General features: G+C 50.8%; 1 protein-coding gene across 1 annotated transcript in view; it reads left to right on the top strand.

Annotated features, from left to right (window-relative positions):
- The first annotated feature begins 1319 nt into the window (after positions 1 to 1319).
- Positions 1320 to 18875, top strand: part of LOC101794107 (hexokinase-1) — a 31720-nt gene continuing 14164 nt past the window's right edge. Inside the window, exons 1-6 of the mRNA XM_027459861.3 lie at positions 1320 to 1498; positions 6069 to 6231; positions 10240 to 10388; positions 14863 to 14982; positions 17333 to 17428; positions 18686 to 18785. Coding sequence (XP_027315662.1) covers positions 1436 to 1498; positions 6069 to 6231; positions 10240 to 10388; positions 14863 to 14982; positions 17333 to 17428; positions 18686 to 18785 — 691 coding nt within the window. The 5' untranslated portion in view covers positions 1320 to 1435. The remainder of the gene's footprint in view (positions 1499 to 6068; positions 6232 to 10239; positions 10389 to 14862; positions 14983 to 17332; positions 17429 to 18685; positions 18786 to 18875) is intronic.

The following is an 18875-nucleotide window of genomic DNA, read 5'->3' as shown; positions in this document are numbered from 1 at the left end:
AATTTCCCTGCCTTTAGCTGCCACTTTTGGTAGAGACGGATTCAGGCTGGAGAGCGTGTGGAAAAGGGCTGCTAATCCAGCTTGGTCATCTTCTGGGAAAGGAGCTGAAAAAAGAGCTAGCCCTGTCGTACTTACCGAAGGAAAAGCCGGGAGGTGTACGGTTACCTTCCCGGGTATTTATAGCAAGTGAGCAGCAGGGAGGTAGGGGAGCAACTTCAGCTGAAAGGCGAGGGTGAGCAGATGACAGATGGATTGAAAACAGGAGCAAGCCTGGGCCGGGAATTAAAGATAATTTCTAACCGGCAGACGAGGAGGAGAGTGGCTGAAAGGTGAAGTACACCCGAGCGGGAGCTCGGTCAGCCCGTGCAAGGGGGATGCTGCAGGAGGTGCTTGGCGTGACGCTGCCCAGCTCCACGGCTCTGGAAATCCTCTCCGGCCTGCCTGCACTGAGCAGGGCAGCATGAAGGAAGACGTGTCTGCCAAAGGAGCTCGTGAGTTTTGCCAGCGCAACCACTGAATTCAAGCAGCCTTGAAAAGGAAGCCGGAAAGGCAGGGAACAGCTTCTGAATCACTTGGACTTTGGCAGCCAATTCCCATGCAAATCAAGCCTCCAGCATCACCGCCGTTTGCATGGGTGTGCGCTCCCAGCCCCGTGGAAGGACAGGACGTGGGGGACAGCCCTGTGGGCTGCTGGCACGCGTCACCTCGGTGTCAGCTCACGTCCATCCTTCAGCTGCCAGGGGGGCATCGCATCACTGCACAGGCCCTCGGAGGCTTTGCAGGGGTGGGAAAACACCGGGGAACGCACCCAACAGCGGCACGTCCCGGCCAGCAGCGACCTTGAGGCAGGGGTTTCGCTGGTGGAGGAGGCAGGGAGGTGGCAGCCCTCTGAGCACAGCAGCCCAAGAGATTCTCCTTCTCCTGGGGACCCCCTGGGGGGCTCCCAGCACCCCCAGGCTGTGCCCCGCTCGCTCTGGTCCCACAGCTCGTGGCGAGGGGATGCTCGGGGCGCCCTGGCTGTGATCCCACACATGGGGCAGAGGACGATGTCTGGGTCAGTGCTGCTCTTTTCCCAAAGGTTTCTGGGCGCAGAGGCTGCTTCTGAAAGCAGCTTTAGTTAGCTCAGCATTTAGAAATAAATAAATCTGTTTTGTTTTTCCCTTTCCCCACTAGAGCTGAACGAGCAGCGGGCACTGGGTGTCCGGGGGCTTGCTGTGAAAAGCTAGCAAGGGCGGCGGATCGCCCTCCTCCTTCCTCCTCCTCCTCCTCCTCTTCCTCGCCGCGGGGGCTGCGGGCGGGGCCGGAGGAGGCCGAGGAGCAGGAGGAGGAGGAGGAGGAGGAGGGAGGGGAGGAAGGGGAGGCGCTGGGCTGGCGGCGCGGCCATCCCCGGGCTCCGCATCGCTGCGTGCGCGGAGCCGCCCGTGCAGCCGGCAGGATGATCGCCGCCCAGCTGCTGGCCTACTACTTCACCGAGCTGAAGGAGGATCAGGTCAAGAAGGTGAGGCCGAGATCCCCCCCCCCGCCCTGGCCCGAAGTCCGTTTCTTTATTTTATTTTTTTTATTTTATTTTTTTTTAAATCACCGATTTCGCTGCCGGCGTCGCTTTGCGCGTCCCCATAGCGACCCCGCAGGGGGAGAAGAGGGAATAAATCCTGCCCACAGCCCCCCCGGGGATGCGGGGCGATGGGGATGGTGGAGGATGATGATGGTGATGATGATGATGATGGAGGATGTCCCTTCCTCCCCCTGGCATCCATGGCTCCCGCGTGGGGTGATGGGGATAAGGCGGCGGCCTGCAGCTGGCTCTTGGGTTGTGTGTCACAGCCACCCCTGAATTTTTGGGGAGCGATGAGCAGGGGAAAGTGTTCCTGGGGGTGTTTGTGGGCTGCCTTTAGCCCTAGGGGGCTGCCTCCAGCACCACCAGGGCACTGGGTGCGGAGCGTGGGGTGAAGGAAAACGGCACTGCAGGGCCCAGCGGGGCTGCGGGGAGCCGAGAGCCCGGGGCTGGGGATGCGAAGGGGGAAAATGATTGCAAATATCCCCCAGCCCCGCGCTGGGGCCGGGCTGACGTCACGAAGCTGAGGCTTCCCCTCGCCACCTCCTCCGGCGCTGCTACGTGCGCGGCGAGCACCCACCGAAGGAAGCATCCCTGGAGCACTCGGAGGACGCCCCAGCAGGGCCGTGCTGTGCCTCCCACCCCACAGACAGCACCAGGCCCCGGGGGGCCCTGTCCTACACCCGTCCTACACCCCAGGCTGCTGCAGAGCCCACCCGCACCCCTTCCTCTGCCGGATAAAACCTGAGGCTGCACCCCCTGCCTTCCCCATCTCCTTTGGTGGATTTGGTCTGCTTTCCCACCCAGCAGCTCTCGCGAGGCAGCTCCCTGCCTCTCCTGCCCCCACGCAGCGGCTCGGCCTTTCCCCCAGCCCCTTTTTTTCCTGTTCCTGGGGGATTTGGCCACGCTGTGCCCGCGCCAGGCGTGCGTGCCTGGGTAAGGCCTTGGGCGTCTCTCTGTGCCTGTTATATTTAGCAAGCCGAGATAAGCGTAAGGTTGCACGCTGCCCGAGGAGCAGCAGAAAGGCGGCGAGGGGGAGAATCGGGGGGCTGCGGGCACGGGGGACACTCAGTGGTGCTCCCGGGGTTGTGTATTGCGGGCCGCCTTGGCACCACCAGGCCGCTATTGTCTGGTGGCAAGGGGAAGCCTTCTGATAGAGCCCTCTGGTTTTGTGGGGAGAGCAAAATAAAACCCAATTAAAGAAAAGCAGGCTGCTGGCGTTGGAGGACGTGAGGCAGCTTTTCCTGTCTGTCTCCTCTCCAAGCAGAGGCCGAGCCCCCTCACTTGGCTGCCCTGCCACCCCGCGAGGCCCTTTGGGCTCCATCTCAGCGTGCTGCTTGTGGGATTTGGCCCCGTCTCGGCTCGCCGGAGTACGTGCGTGCGGGGCTCTGCTGCAGGTCCCTCCCTCTGCTCTCTGCTGCCGGAAGAGCAGCGCTCGCCTTCTGCTGCTGCGTGCTCGCAGCCGGCCGGGGGCTGCAGCTCCAGGCGTTGGTCCCGCGGGGCTCGGCCTCGCTCCTGGGGTTTTGACGTGCTCAGCCTCCGTGGTGCGGGCGGCAGGTCACCTTGAGCATGCCTCTGCGGGGCGTGGGAGGGACGAGAGAGGGTTACGAGTGCCCAGCAGGTGAATTCGGGGATGGATTTGTTACAGGGGTGTCACTGGTGCCTGTGCTGCTGGCCCAGGAGCAGCAGAGCTGCTGTGAAAGTGCCCGCGGAGCGAGCTCCTGTTGGCTCCAGCAGGTTTGGACCTGCAGCGGCTGGCGCTGGGGAAGGGAGCCTCTAGGTGTTGCCTGCTTTCTGTCCGCCTGCCAGGGGAACAAAACCTTTCTGTCGTGCTGCCTGGTGAGGGAAGGAAAAAACAAAGAGTCCTGCAATCAGGAGCCACACTTTAATCATTAACCTTGAAAAGAAGGCGATGGAGTGAGGTGTGAAATGAAAGAATTGATATTAAACCCCCCTGAAACATGACCTGCCCCTACAGAGGCTTTTTAGGAACCAATCTGATAAATGGTAAGCGAGCACGAGCAGTTTCAGGGTGCCTAAACGACCTGTTTCAACACGCTTCAGCTCCTGGTGAATATTCCTGATGCGGAGCACGACCAGCTCTGCACAGAAGTGTTCACACAGGGAAGGGTGCTCGTGCGAAGCTGTCGGGAGAGTAGGTGCTAATGATTTCTGGGGTTGTGATGGGAGTGCCCTGCTGTTGGATACCACCGCCTGCAGTCAGCGTCCCAGGAATTAGGCACGTGTCTGAGGAAGGGCCGCGAGGGCTGTGCGTTTCGCTCCGCACTCAGCAGCGTTCCCAGCGTCCCGCGGAGGCTCCTGCGATTTTGGGATTCCAAAAAGTTCTTCTCCCTGCGTACAAAGAGCCTTTCTTGTATGTGACCGGGAAAACTTAGGCGCGTGTGGTTTGGATTGCGAGATCCTATTTTTAAAAAATGGTTTGCAAATTCTGTCTGCTTTAAAAAAAAAAAAGGAAAAGGAAAAACTGATGGAGCGCTTGGAGGGCTCCTGCGGCAGTACGCTGGGACGATGCCCTTCTGAGGTGGCAGCTAAAGAAAGGAGCCTTTTCTGCTCCTTGCCCACACAGCCTGCCCAAAATCACTCCTGCTTTCCGCCAGCCCCAGGGGAGGGCTGGCACCCGGCTCCCTCGGGGCTGCGGGTCCGGGTCCGCCCGGGTGCCTCTGTCCCTGCCACTAACCTGGGGATAAGGCCGAGATCGGCTTTCCAATGGGCTGTGTTTGCACAGGGGGGAAAGGGGCCCTCCCTCCCATTTCCCCTTGCTGCAGATTTGGGGAGCGTGGGCTCAGCTGGTCCCGAGCTCACAACCCCCAAATCTGCGCTCACACCAGGGCTTTTGGTGGGGCTGAGCCTGGATTTGTGTGAGCAGGCCCCTGAGTGGCGGCGTGGGCTGCCGCCAGCCTTAACAGCCCCCCCTGCTTTAAAAGGGAACAACCTCAGGCTCTGACATCACTGCTCAGCCGCCGCGGCTAAAAAAAGCTCCAGCAGGGCTTGCGGCGGAGCCGAGCCAGGCTCTGCCTCCACTGTGGGGCCGTGCCGGGGCTGTCGGCCCAGCTGGGTGGCACGGGACACGACCAGGACCCCGGGATGCTGTCCCTATGGGTCAGGATGAGGCCGGGGAGCCCGTGGTGCCGTCCATGCCCGGCTGTGGAAGTGCTTGGTCACGGCGCGAGGGCGCCTGGCACGGGGAGATAGGCTATCAGCTATCGGCACCTCGGCTACGTGCAGCACCGCTTCCCGGGGAGCTGCTTTTATGGGAGCTTTAGGGTCTGATTGCATCTGGATCGTGCGTGTCCCGCTCACCCGTGGCATTATTCGTCGCTCCCCGTCTCAAAGTCCCAGCTGTACGGGGCGTTTGCGTGCACGGGTTTTACGAGGGGAGTTTTATTGATGCCCGGCTGTGTTCGGGTGCGGTGGCAGGGGAGCGGTGAGCGCTCTCCAGGCTTCCAACCTCAGCGCAGGAATGGCCCACGAGGCCAATAACACGAGGTGGCTCTTCCAGTTTTGCTGGGGACGGAGGACATGGGCAGGGTTTTATTTTCTTGATCCCACTGAGCTGCAAGCACAAAGTGATCCCAAAGGTGTGGCTTCGGTCTGAACTGTTTGCGGAACCAAATTTCCAAGGCAGATAATGAGACGAGGCAAGAACGGGCTGGCAGCTGAGATGAAAGGGGTGGGACGTGCGTTTAGCAAGAACCCCGCAAGGCCAAGTTGTGTTTCCGAGCCATCAAAGCATCTCTCGCTCTTCCTGATGATAAAGATGGGCGTAATACTATGGAAAGTATTATTACTGCAAAACTGGAGCCATCTCCTTTTTCCAGGGAGATAAACTTCCTTCCTGGGAAACCACGAGGGCGAAGTCAACACCTTGTAATTTGATGTTGTGTGTGGAGGAGGCAGACGCCACCTGCCCACAGTGCCGTTCTGTCTCTGCTGAGCCCCTGGCTGTGATCGCTTTGGGGCAGGACAGGGAAAATGGCCTGGTACACAGAAATGGGGGCTCAGCTGGCAGCACAGAGCTGGAACCGCTGTGGCGAGCCCTTCATGACGAAAGGTTTCACTACAAGGCACCTCTGGGGATTGCGGCGATGCCCCCAGCTCAGACAAGGTGCAAAAAGAGGCGTATTGAGCTTCAGCTTCTCAGTTTGCAGAGAGCCAGGAGAGATGAGTGGGAGGAAGGCTGGAGACAAAGTGGGAGGCTGTGGGTGAGCTTTTCTTGGGGAAAGGAGAAGGCAGAGTGATGGAGGACTGGGCCTTGCCTTGAAAGGCAGCAGGATGGACTTATGGGCCACGTAAGTCATAACACTTGTACCTTTTCCTTGATTTTGTACCAAAAGACAAGGCACGAAGCGCTCAGCTGGGCAGCTGGCTTGGGCAGAGCCCCATGGCCAAGCAGGGACAGTACATTGTTCTTGTAATTAGAGGGTGGGATGGCTCTGCTTGGGCACCTCGGGGTAGCCTTTCACCCTGTTGTGGTGTTTGTCCTTCTCCCCAGATTGATAAATACCTTTACGCCATGCGGCTCTCCGACGAAACGCTGATCGACATTATGGCTCGCTTCAGGAGGGAGATGAAGAACGGCCTCTCCCGAGACTTCAACCCCACGGCCACGGTGAAAATGCTTCCCACTTTCGTGAGGTCCATCCCTGACGGCTCAGGTAAGGGGCTGAGAAATTGTTTTCCCTATAAAGTATGGTGGAAAAACCTGTTAGAAATACACCAAAGCACTACTGAGAACTAGAGCAATTTGCTCCCTGGTGAGCCCAGACAGCATTTTGGAAATAACCTCCCCTCTGTGCTCAGTGTTGTTCCCACAGAAACTGTAGGATTTTGTGATTCCTGTGTCAGCCCCGCTTTGGTGGCAGCAGAAGAGCCGTTCCTGTCAGTCCCCCCACCAACAGCTGATAGATAACACTTCCACAGGGATTGGTCTGCCAAGAATCAGTACTTTGCATAAGATTTCTGATTTATGCAGCTCATGTTCATGTGATTTAGTCCTAGCAAATATAGCGGCTTTTAGTCATTTGCTGCTTGACTCAACCTCTCTTTTCCTACTTATTTTTTCCAGTGGAAGTACGAACCCATACTTGCTGAGCTATCAGAAACCAAAAAGATGTTGTATTGGTATTTGAGCCTCAGATTACACCTAGTATTTATTTTAGTATTTGTAAAAACAAACAAGCAAACAAACCAAAGCTCTCTATAGAGTATATAAATATTTTTCTAAACGCTTATTATTTAGTGTTAACACTGGGTGTCCATCTGCTGTAGCATGAGTTAGTTAACTGTATTTTGGTGGCTCCACAAATTAAGTTCCCGTGTGCAGCAATTACACAGTTTCAGCTGCTGAACAGTTCTTGCATGTTTTGAGGCTTTTTTGAGTTAAGATCAAGAAGTGAGTGGGTGAAGGAAAGAGAAGCCTGCAGTAGTTGGAGCTGTCTGGCAGGTGGAAATCTCCGATAGTTCTGCTTTGCTGTTGCTTTCTGCCACCTTATGCTTTTTAATAGAAACGCTATTGTCTGCCTAAAGGGAGAACAAGCTTGAACCCTGTGTTTCCCTTAAATGAGCGCTGCTGGCTGTTGTGTTGAAATGTGTTGAAACCTGCAGTCTGCTGAGAAAGGCAACCATTTCGCGGCTGCACACTGCCGGGTCACAGGCAGGGCTTTCTCTACGGGACTGCAGGTGAGGTGACCTTGTGCAAGTGCTGCCAGGTGGCTTTTGTGGGAAATCCCAACCTTTTTTCTGAAATCCCAACCTTTTTTTCTGAAATCCCCGGTTTTCTGTCCTGCATGCTTGAGTTCAGCTGAGTACAAACCTGTCCCCAGGTCCCTCAGGCACTGCGGGATAGCAAATCAGAGCCGCTTGCAGTGAGTCGCATAATTTTGCAGGCTGTTCCGTGGTACAAACTGGGGAGATTTGGAGATATGGCACGAGGAAAAGAGATGTGTGCTTGGCCAGGAGCGGTGTGAGAGATTGCTTTCTAAGGCTCTCTGTGTTTGTAGCATGGAGTTAGAGCAAGGCAGTGGTTTGCCCCGGACGATCTCTGTGTGCCTGGCTCGTCATCTGTGTACGCAGGTTGCGAGCATCTCCCTGGCTAGCTGCTGGAAGCACAAGCAGAAGCATTGCATTGTTTTCCTGGGAAAGGCACGTTCTGACCCCACCGAGGAGGAATATTTGCTGTGGGCGGTGTCATGGCATCGCTTTCCCTGACTCACCTGCTCGTGCTGGCCACGTCAGGGCAGGCGCAGCGTCCCCATCCCGATCCCTTTGCCTCCAAAGGCTCCGGGCGGGTTCGGGATGTGTCTGTGCTGCAGTGCCCAGGGTGGCTCCTGGCTGACCACAATTTCTGCCTTCAGCTCTCCCTCTGTAAACACCCAGGGCTGAAACCCCGTCCTTTTCTCTGGCCACTCTCTGATTTCCATCTCCTAAGCCCTTCCCTTCGAGTGCGATCGTTCTTCTGAGAGCTGGCTGCTCAGACAAATGCTGTTGTTTGGTTTTGGGTCTGTGCTCGTGTACTCCATTAACAAGGAGCCTTTGAGTCATATTTTTTTGTGACTGTGTTGATGTTGTTGTTGGCAGGGCCTTTTGCTTCATTCAGAGTGGTTTAGTCTATGAAAGCCACGAGGTTTTGTCCACAGTGCCTTGAACGATATTGGAAGCTATTTCAAAACGCTTCTAAAGGATCTGCCTAAATTAATTTACAGCAGCTTTGATTGTGTCTTTGTCTTATAATGTATAGATTAGATACTGCTCCTGAAATACTTGGAAAGAAACCTGTTCCTTTGCATATAGGAAGCTCTACACTGCGTTTAAAGGCGTTGTTATTGATGCAGAAGGATAACTCCTTGCTAAATTTTACCTTGTAATGAGCTGACTGCGCTGGAAATCAGACGGGCTAATCTGTTAGTTTCCTGCCAGGGAGGTATTGATGAAGTGCACTCTTTGTTTGAAGTGCTACTGGGGCATGGAGGCTTGAAGAAGGGCCATCTGGTCCAGTGTTGATTTTTCATTATTCATCGAAGGTAATGGTTTACATTGGACAAATGACACTCCAGGATGAGGACGCGTATTCAGGTATTCGGCTTAATGAGGTACTTGTGCTAAATGCTTTTCTTCCAGCCCTGTCCCAGTGAAGGCTGAGGAGCCGAATTCGTTATGCAAGCTCCAATCAGGCAGTTTGGCTGCCTACATGTTTGACAGGACATTTGTACTGGAGCTAAGCAGTGTTTAAAGCTCCGAAACAGGTAGACAAGCTCTGCGTGATCTTATGTTGGGACCTCTGAGTTTGCCCCTGTCTTAAGCAGCACGAAGGAACGGTCACATCGTGAAATCACAAGGCTTGGTAGGAGCTGTGGGCTCCCACTGTCTTTTTGTCAGGTTTTCTGTATTCAGGCTCTTGTTCTTTGTCGTTTCTCCCTCGGTGATGCTTTGTTTGCTGTATTACACTGCAGCACTGGAAAAGCAGGAAGCCTTTTGCAGTGTGTTTGCTTCTCTTTTGGCTGTTCCCATTCGAGGTCCTGCCCCGAGGGATGCCCCCGCCAGCTGTGCTGAGTGGGATGGGGATCCTGGAGGTGCACGGGGCAATGAGGAGGAGCAGTCACTGAGTCAGGCTTTGGGAGTTTGGGCCTGAGATTGGGCACAGCAACCTCAGAGGCAAGTCTGCATCTGGAAATCCTCTGGGTGAGGTGCATACACAATGTGTTGGTGGCAGCGTGGCCTCAGAAGGCTCCTGGAGCTGAGCTGAAGTTTGAAGTGACACGGTACGTCAGCAGGTACTGGCCTTCCCAACTGGTAGAGGTTTCTCCACATTGCATTTAGTTAGAAATGGAAAACTGATGATGCTGGGAATGGCCTTCCTGTAGTCATAGTTTAAAGGTGGAACAGGAATGAAAAAGAGCCCAGCGAGGGCTATAGGGTGGGACTGGCAACATGCAGCAGCGGCGCAGGAAGCAGGGGCCTCAGCTCACCCCACCTACAGTGTGGAGTGATTCTGGCACTGCAGCAAAGTGCCAGTCAGTGAGGGAACTGGGAGGAGAAAGTGTTGTGTGCCTGTGCTCAGCCTTCCTCTGGGTGAGCCCGGGGATGTTGTGTGCAGAGGCTTGCAAAGAGCCTCAGTGATTAACTGCAGCCGGAACGCACACGGCTGTGTGATAAGGTGTGTGCACTGCTTTCCTCAAAATTATCTTTTCACAAACTTCGGTGATTGCTGTCTTTGTTTGCTCCCTCTTTGATAAGACAAGATAGCAGAAGCGGTTCACTTAAATCTATTTGCCTTGCTCTCCAGGGGGACTGAGAGTGCCAGTTCTCGGTTAGCTGGCTCACACATCTGTCACCTGAACTACACCTTGGAGTCTGTGACAGTGGGGGGACAGTGGATTTGGCTCCAGACCTTTTAAATCCCAATTCCTTTCCACTACAGAGGGAGATGAGGGTATCCTAACTTTTTCCCTGGCTCCTGGGGATGTATTCAGGAGCTTACAAGGGCTAACAAATTCCAAATATCTGCTTCAGTGGTGCAGGACTTCACCTGGATGCCCTGCAGCTGAGAACTTGCTATAAGAACCGTGTGTTTGCTTGTGCATTGTACTTACTAGAGCTTATTTCTTTTTTCCACACATTTATGTTGCCTGCACATTTTAATTGCTTGTGTCTTGTTTTCCACGTAGAGAAAGGAGATTTCATTGCTCTGGATCTTGGTGGTTCTTACTTTCGCATTCTGCGGGTGAAAGTGTCGCACGAAAAGAAGCAGACGGTACAAATGGAAAGCGAAATCTATAACACACCTGAAGATATCATGCACGGCAGCGGGACACGGGTAAGTGCCTCCTCCTTATGACTTCTCTCGAAAGATCAGCTGCTTTCCCACTGCCGTTTTAGAAAAAGGGCACAAGATTGACCTTATCATCTTATCAGCTGCACCTATAGCATGCACGGACCCCGCTACATCTTTGTCAATGCTGAGGATAAACAAGTAACAGGGCATTCTTGGGTGCTGCAGCTCTGCTGTCACTGTGTGGGACACTTCTGCCTCGCTTAGGAGAAAACTGGCCTAGAAATAAGAATTCTGGCTTTTATAATAAATTAACCTTCTGGAGGTAGGAACAGAGAGCAGGAAAACAACTTGGCCTTGGTAAGCAGATAGCCAGAGCAGCCCTGTGGTTTTAACACTACATGGGGGACAGAAAATCCCGACAACCAAATATTTGTCCTGGCAGTCTGAGCCACTCAGCATTCATGAAAGGTACAAGTACATTAGAAACATTACAGGAAGCTGATAAAATATTTGGGGACAACTTCAACTTAATTTCTGCTGAAGAAATGATGTGTTTTTTTGTTGTTGTTTTTTTTTTTTTGGTCCCCCACGTTCTGAGAGTAGAAAATATTTGAATCCACTTACTTGGTTTTCAAGTTGTGCTAGTTGGAAGAATTTGTTTTCTTTTTATAATCAGGAAGCAGATTGCAGTGAATGTTTTACGGGTAGTTTTGTCTCCGTGTCAGTGTAAGACAATAGGTAATTTAATAGTTGGAAAAAGCACGGTTTTTACACTTTTTACTAGAATAGGATGCCATTTAAAAGTATAACAAGAGGCTTGCAGAAAACTTAAAGCTTGTTTCAAAAGAATAATAATAACAAAAAGTAAGCAGCATTTCTGTCCTTAATATATTTTCTGTAGCCACCTCAACATCCTTAAGGTGTGTAAGTGCTGCTACCTTTGTAAAGGTGCGTGTGAGATGGCAATCGTGGCTTGCAAGGAGTATTGCTGGGCTATCTGAACTGCAGCAATAAAATACCTTTCTTCTAAAGACTTTGCCTAGTATCATTGCTTTGTGACAGGCCGTGCAGCAGCTTTCCCATGGAAAGATTTTGGAGGGGACCTGAGCTACGCTGCCTGTTACTGGTGGAAGTGGAGAAGTCAGGTGGCCTGCCAAAGAGGCAAATTTGGAGCCTGGGGCTGCCCCTCCATGAAGGGGGGATCAGAGGCTGGAGGCCAACAAGCAGCAGGGCTGCATGCACAGCCAGGAGGCAAGAATCTGCCCCAGGCAGTGCAGGCAGGCTGATTTAGGGTGAGACTTGCTGGAGAGGCGATAAGGACACTAAGGAGAAGCTGGGAGAGGAGACATCAGGTCTGCATTCTTTCCCGGGTGTTGCTGTGTTGGTATTTTAATTTTTAAATATCCCAAGGCCATTTGGCTGTCGGGAACCAGCAGCCTGGAGCTCAGGCTGATAATTTTTGTCATGGCTTTTGAACGGGAAGGGAAGCAAGGAAGGTTTCCAGTGAGCCTTGGTGGACAGTCGCTCCCAGTATTTAACGGGAAAAAAAGAGGTGACCGTCATCAGAACTGCATCCAGGCTTGAAGTCGTCCTGTGACAATATGCAACCTCAACTAAAACGCTCCATGAGAGACTTCACAGGAAAACATGGCAGATGCCCAGGAGGAGCACAGGCAGGTGGTGATTTGATGCTTATGACTGATGCCTGTGGCTGAGGTACTGCGAAATCTCTGAGCCAGATTAGTGGAATACTTGGACTGGACTGAACTGCCTGCACAGGGTAGGCCACTAATATGTTTTTCAGCAGGCTGTGTCATTAACTTCACTGAATTACACTCTAAAAGCCTGATATGTAATCAGCTTATTGAAGGGATTGCGATTTATGGCCTCGTGCCTCAATGGCACAGTTCATTTTGATATTTTCTACTTCATTGCTTTCACACTTCGATTTTCCCCCACCTGTCAGGTGCAGGCTGCCACCTTTGCTGGTCAGAGACAGTTCCCTGTCAAAGTCAAGGGCAAAACTCTCACTGACTTCCACAGTGTAATAGCAGGTCTAAAACTTGCAGGAATCCTGTCTTCTGTGTCAACGCAGCAAACAGGAGCGTGCTCAAGGCTTGATTTCAGCTCTGTGTGTTCTGCCACTGCTGGAGGTAGGGTTTGGATTTGCAGCTGCTCTCATCTGAAGCTGTGAGCTCCTTGCTCCTTCAAGTCTTCCCTTTTCAGGAGGCTGAGCCTCAGCTCCGATCTTCAGCTGCTTGCCAAAGTCTGCTGGCTGCCAGCCCAGTGCATCCCTGTGGAAACTTCTTGGAGCCCAACCTGAGCAGGCAGTGCCAGGGCCAGGGGAAGCAGCGAGGGCTGGTACCGCATTGCTCGGTGGCTGGCAGTTGTGTTGCTTCACGTCTTCCGCAGGACCTCATGATGGTGCTTCTGCTGTGCCCTGTTTGTGAGGTTTGGGTGTTAAGGTGGGTGTAGGAACATACCCATCTTCCTTAAGGCTTCTTGGAAAAAACATACTATGCTTGACAGCAGCAAAGTTAATAAATGCCTCTCTCCTTTTTTCTTTTTCCCCTCCTTTTGAGCAACGCCTTTTCTCCACGCTTCATTGGAAGCAGTAGCACAGCCAGCCCAGACGTTACTGACTAGAGCCAGCTACCATAGCACAAGGAACGTGGCTAATGGGTAACTGGCATTCCCCGTGCACGAGTCTCTGTGTGCTGCTTGCTGGATGCTAACCAGGGGAGGGGAGTTTTTGACAGGCAAACGCCAGCAAGTGTATGGACTGTTGTGAGCGATCTGGGATCGCTGAGGGAACTGAAAAGCAGGCCCTGTCTCTGTGTGGTTGTGGTTTGTTGCGTAAGGGAGGGATTGTGCAGCAATGTCCTCAGTCAATGTTGCTGTTTCCTGCTCTCCAAATTCCCAAGGGGATTGCAGTTGGTCCCTGGTTATCATCCGTAATCCTGGTAGCAGCTGGGAGTTTAATAAGGTACACGATGCAGCAAGATACTTTCGGATGGAAAACATAATAGAGACGTATCCTCTTGTTATTTTTGTGTTCCTCCTGAGAAATTGTGGTATTTTATTACTTTGCTGTAGTTATTTTTGTAACTCCTTTTTCTCTCTCCATTGCTGGAACAGCTGAAAACAGTGTTGCAGCAGTGCAGCGTGCATTACTTTCTGTGCTGCTGCACTGTGTGTGCTCCGGGATGTGGCCTTGATGTGCCTGGGACAAGGACTGGCAACATTTCCCTGGGAAACCACCGTGCTTTTGCTTATTTCAATCTGATCTTAGAGTAGGAATTGGTTAAAGGTGTTAAGTTGTAATGTTACATGCACCACTTCTTGACCTGCTTCAAACAGCAAAATATTCCTCGTCGTTTTTGTAATTGTCTGTAGTGCTCTGCCCTATCTCTGAGACCATAAATTATTCTTAATGAAGCTGCGAAGGCTAATTGCAACCAACAGATATCTTTCTGTACTCCCTTCCAATTATCCCCAGTCTTCTGGGCAGGTTTCATGGCCTTGGCCTGCCAACGCTGCAGATAGATTTTTATTTTTAAATATTGTGTAATTATGTATTTTTTGCAAAGAATCAAACAAAATATGAAGTTATCTTCTGGGGCAGGAGGCGACTTGTTGGCAGGCTCGATACCTATTTGGGGTACAGGTCAGCTCACATATGGCTTTTTGTTCTAGGTGGATATGGATGGGTATTTTTGTTGCTTTTATTGCCAAGGCTTGATTCTGGCTTTGAGTGTTGCAATCCTCTTGAAGGGTTGCCCAAGTAGCTTGGTGTGAAAGCCATCCCTCCCTTTTGGGGCCACGCGCTCCCTGGCCTGTCCCATGGGGCCATGAGGGACTGCTGGGTGGGAATTGGTACCCGCAGCCTGGCACTGGCTGCCTGCAGGCTTCAGCGTCTTAGGTAAGGCAGAAAATGCTCCCATTTGGGGTTGTTTCTCAGAGCATTTAGACAAGTCCCCCAGGTTTCCATTTCATTTGTTTGCTGTGTGCTTTAGGAAGAGATTTGAGAGGTGATGTCCTTCTGGGTGGCTCTTGCAACTTCTGACTTCTCTGGTGTCAGCAGTGCTTGAGCGAAGTGGATATCGATCTTCTGTGCATCACTGGAAAAGCGCTCAGCCTCATGTGGGACCAGACCCCAAAGGTTCTTTTAAGATAGTCCTTCCTGCTGTTGAAAGGTTAAAAGTCTTTTGTTCTCATCAAATGTTAAGTACAAGCGTTAGGGCAGGCTGGAGAGCATTTTGATGTGGATGTAAAAGATACAATGCAGAGTTGGCTGCATAAAATGACATCATATTTCATAATTTATTAATTATTAAGATGTTAACATACAGTGACTGAGAGCATTTTCATAGTTCTGTCATTAAAATCTCTTCAAAAACCTGGAGCAGATATCTTCCCCTTTCTCACCATCCCAGATGGTTTTCATACGCAGTTGGAAATCTTCTCCCCCAGACTGTACTCTAGTGATGGTTTTATGCTCTTCCCTTTCTTACAGCTTTTTGATCATGTTGCTGAATGCCTGGGAGACTTCATGGAGAAACAACAAATCAAAGACAAGAAGTTACCCGTTGGGTTTACGTTCTCTTTCCCGTGCCGACAATCCAAGCTAGATGAGGTAAGAAGATTTCACGATTTTCTTACTACGCAGAAGAGCCACCATGTTATTAACTCGCTGCTATGAAAGCAGCGTCCCAGACAGGTCTCACTTCACCATGAGGCTTGGTGTTTGTATTTACGTTTCTGTTTGAAAGAGCTGATTAAAAGATGACAAAGCGCCAGCTGATGTTTTGTACTGCCTCTGCGTGACCTTTCCGGTATTACGGCTTACCGTGTAAACACAGCAGCAATTTTGCCTGGCTCCTGTGCAGCCTTTTTCTCCTCTCCATGGAGCGTAACTGGGAAGGACCCGGTCCAGCAGCATTTGCTCAGACTTTGCTGAACTTCCCGAATGTGGACACTGATCCAGATCGGGGTTTTCCTCGATCAGTGGTGCTGAGCTGTGCCAATAGGCGTGTGCTCAGTGCAAAGAGGAATTGGATAGCACACCTGGAAGCAACGTGCTTTAAAAAGGCATGCAAATAACCAGCATCGTATGGAACCACTGATGTGACTCCCATGAGAAGGGTGCCCCAATATTTCCTTTATTTTGCTCATTTCAGCACCAGTGACTCAGCAGCCTGCTGGTGCAGCATTGCTGTGGCAATGGGGGCACAAATTCATGCGGGGAAGTTAAACCCACACTGAGCCCTAAGAGGCTGTGCTGTTAAAGCATGACCTGCTCTTCTGGCTGCCGGGGCTCTAGGTAGCCTGCTGCAACAGCTCCCAGATGGTGTGCTGAGCAGGGCCAGGTGAGGCAATGGTTTTTATTACGTTTCATAAATCTTGAGTAATGCTGAGAGCTGAAGCCAAGGGTACTTATTAGCTTGGGGTTTGAATGTGGTTCAGAGCAGAGAAGCGCCTTTTTCCGTGTTAGTTCAGAAGAGGTGAGTTCATTTTGGTGTGGCTTTGCAGTCTGGCCGTGGGGCATGGTAAGGCTCAAGCTACCTGACCACAGCAGAGCCGTGCTGGGCATGCAGGTGTGAAGCTGGGTTACCCTTGTTTTGCTGCACGAAATGGATAAACTAAAGCTCGTGTGGTGCAGGGGCAGGGGGGGAGCACATGGATGGGCTGGGGACACCCAAAGAGACTCAGAGAAAAGTGGTGGTAGAGTGGAGAGGGAAAGAGAGGCAGGCAAGGGTGTCCTATGATAAGAAGGTTTTCTAAGAGTTTTCATGATATTTAGGAGCTTGATAGTTTGCTGGGTTCTGTGGACTAGATTTTTTTTCCGGGTAGCTGATATATGGACAAACGTACATTTGGGTAGCAGCTGCTTGTGCCTACAGGCTTCAGCTTCTCTGCTTTTTAGCTTCCCAGACTCCTGTTGTGATAGGTGTGAATAATGTGGTGGGTATGAAAAGCTCAGCTGATCCCAGTCATCCTTTCTCTTGACTGCTGTCGATGCTCTTATCTTTATCTCAGTATCACTGACTTATTTACTGAGTGTTCTGAATGAGCTAGGCATCATCTGAATAGGAAAAATCAGATGTCGTCATTGGAATTGGAACCATGTCCAGGTTCCTTATGAATGGTAGTTTGCAGACAAGGAATTCAATACCAGGGTTTCCTTTTTATTTAAGCCATGGTGTATGACAGTTTTTTGTACTCTAATCTATCACACGAACTTTTTGCTTAGGTTCTTCTTCATTTAACTTTTAAATCTTGTTCTCTTGCCTTATTTTTATATCTCTTCATCCTTTCAGCACAGAAATTATTTTCATGTTTAGACTTTTTGCCTAAGCCTAGCATATCGACCTTTTATATAAGCACATAGCCCAATAGATGTTAATTTACACCAAATCCTGGCCCTTAGCTTTTAGCACAGATACCCACATACATATTTAAGCATTTTAACCCTTGCTATGTTTGCAGTATTTCCATTTTCCTTAGCTCATAAGCATTATCTCCCAGTGAAACAAGCCTGGGCAACTGGGACTCCAGGCAGCAAATGTGCAGCAGCTGGATGCCCATTGCAGCCGAGCAATGGCCATACAAAAATCACGTCCCTTCCCTTTAGCCAGTCCTGCACAGTCAGCTTTTTATAAATGCAGCTGATTTCTGTGGCCCAACAGGATTAAATGTTTTTCTAAGAAAAAACATCAAGGAGCTGAAGGCAGAAGAGTGGGCTGAAGATACAAAATGTAAACAAAGTGTTTTCTAGCAAGGAAGAGGAAAGAAAAACATTTCCCATCTTGCAGCTAACTGTAATGAGAATAAAGGACTCGGTCTCTTCAGATTTGTTTTGGTAAATTGCATAAGAAAAGAGACCTGGAGGTGATGTTGGAGTACAAAATCTTGTTTTTAAAGGAGAAAAAAAAATTATGTCTTATAGTGGCAATGTATTGAGTGTGGCTCTCTTCTTTTGTCAGGGTGTTCTGATAACCTGGACGAAGCGCTTCAAAGCAAGCGGAGTGGAGGGAGCAGACGTTGTGAAGCTGCTTAACAAGGCCATCAAGAAACGTGGGGTAAATTGTACATTATTACTTGATTTTTTTAAAAAACTCTGTCGTAGCAAACTTGTGGTTCTTTGCCAGAGAGCACCATTCACATCGCCAGCTTGGGCATGGGATGTGAATGATGGTGCAAATCTGCTTTCTTGTGTGAAGATGAGGTGTTTTGTTGTTTGCTGGGGAAGTGGAGCTGTCGCAGTGTTGCTGTGGGGAAGCTGTGATTTTCCTCGTAGCACAAAACTACGTTCTGGTTTGGTGCTCACGACCTTCAGCAATTTTGTCACCCTCCAGACACTGAGAAAAAGCTGCCCTTTTCAGTAACACCTACACCTCCCATTCCTGAGAAACTGCCTCTGGTGGTCTGGGCTCCCCCCAGCAGCTCGGCTGAGCTGTGCAGCTGGCTCACTGGGAAGCAGGAGAGGAGCAGAGAGAAGAGAAGAGAAGGGGGATTTCAGGCTCACTGAGCAGTGCTGCTCCCTGCAGTTTCTCCCTGCTGATTTTATGGAGGATGAAGGTGACCAGGTTGCTGATTTAGGCAAATAAAAAGGCACTGAGCGTGAGGTGGGATGAATTTGGGCTTGCATAATTCTCCCAGCCAGGTGATACTTTGATTACTCAGCATCTAAATTTGTTAGAAACTGGGCAGTATCTGCACAATTTGGGTAGCCGTGGATTTTTACATAAGCCTCAGTTTCACTGTCACCAAACAGCATTACTGTAGCCAGTTACTGTGATCAGAGTAACGCTGAAGACACTAGAAAGGAATGGCTGCTTGTCGCTTGGATAGCTTATTTAATTGCATTATTTGCTTATACACTTATTATTAAAATCTTAATTTGACATAAAACAATATGTTTTAAGTGAATTTTGTGAGAAATTTGTTATCTTGGGAGTATATTTTCTGTATTGACGCTCCAAGTAACGGCATGAAATTACTCCATGATCTTCTAACTATATAGTTCCTCTCTCCTTCATGCATTCCCCTTCTCTTTCCCACGTAAGGCTGTTATGTGAGAGCAGGTCTTTGCCCTCTAGAAGTCACGCTGCAACCGTTTGTTGGTTTTCCTGGTGCCTTAAGTCTGCCCTGGGTTGATGGGGTAGAGAAGTGGCAGATGGAGCAGGTGATATTTAAAAGTTGAGCTGTGGTATTCAGACAAATGATTTGTTTCCTGTTCTGGGGAAATTAGTGGGTTTAAGCAAAGCGCTGATAAACACCAGCAGCGTTTTGCAGAGCAGCCATATGGTACAAGTAACGTTTTGTTCCCCCACCAGGACTACGATGCAGACATCATGGCTGTTGTGAACGATACTGTCGGGACGATGATGACCTGCGGCTTCGATGACCAGCGTTGTGAAGTTGGCTTGATCATTGGTAACACACGCACACTGCTGCAGCAGCATGCACGTGGCTTTTTTCCCTTTGCCTGGCCTGTTTGCTTAGCACTTTCACGTCCTTTCCCTC

Source organism: Anas platyrhynchos, chromosome 6 (assembly GCF_047663525.1).
Source record: "Anas platyrhynchos isolate ZD024472 breed Pekin duck chromosome 6, IASCAAS_PekinDuck_T2T, whole genome shotgun sequence".
NCBI classification, from domain to species: domain Eukaryota; kingdom Metazoa; phylum Chordata; class Aves; order Anseriformes; family Anatidae; genus Anas; species Anas platyrhynchos.
The sequence above is the reverse complement of the archived record's forward strand: the minus strand, read 5'-3'. Positions and strand labels throughout refer to the sequence as shown.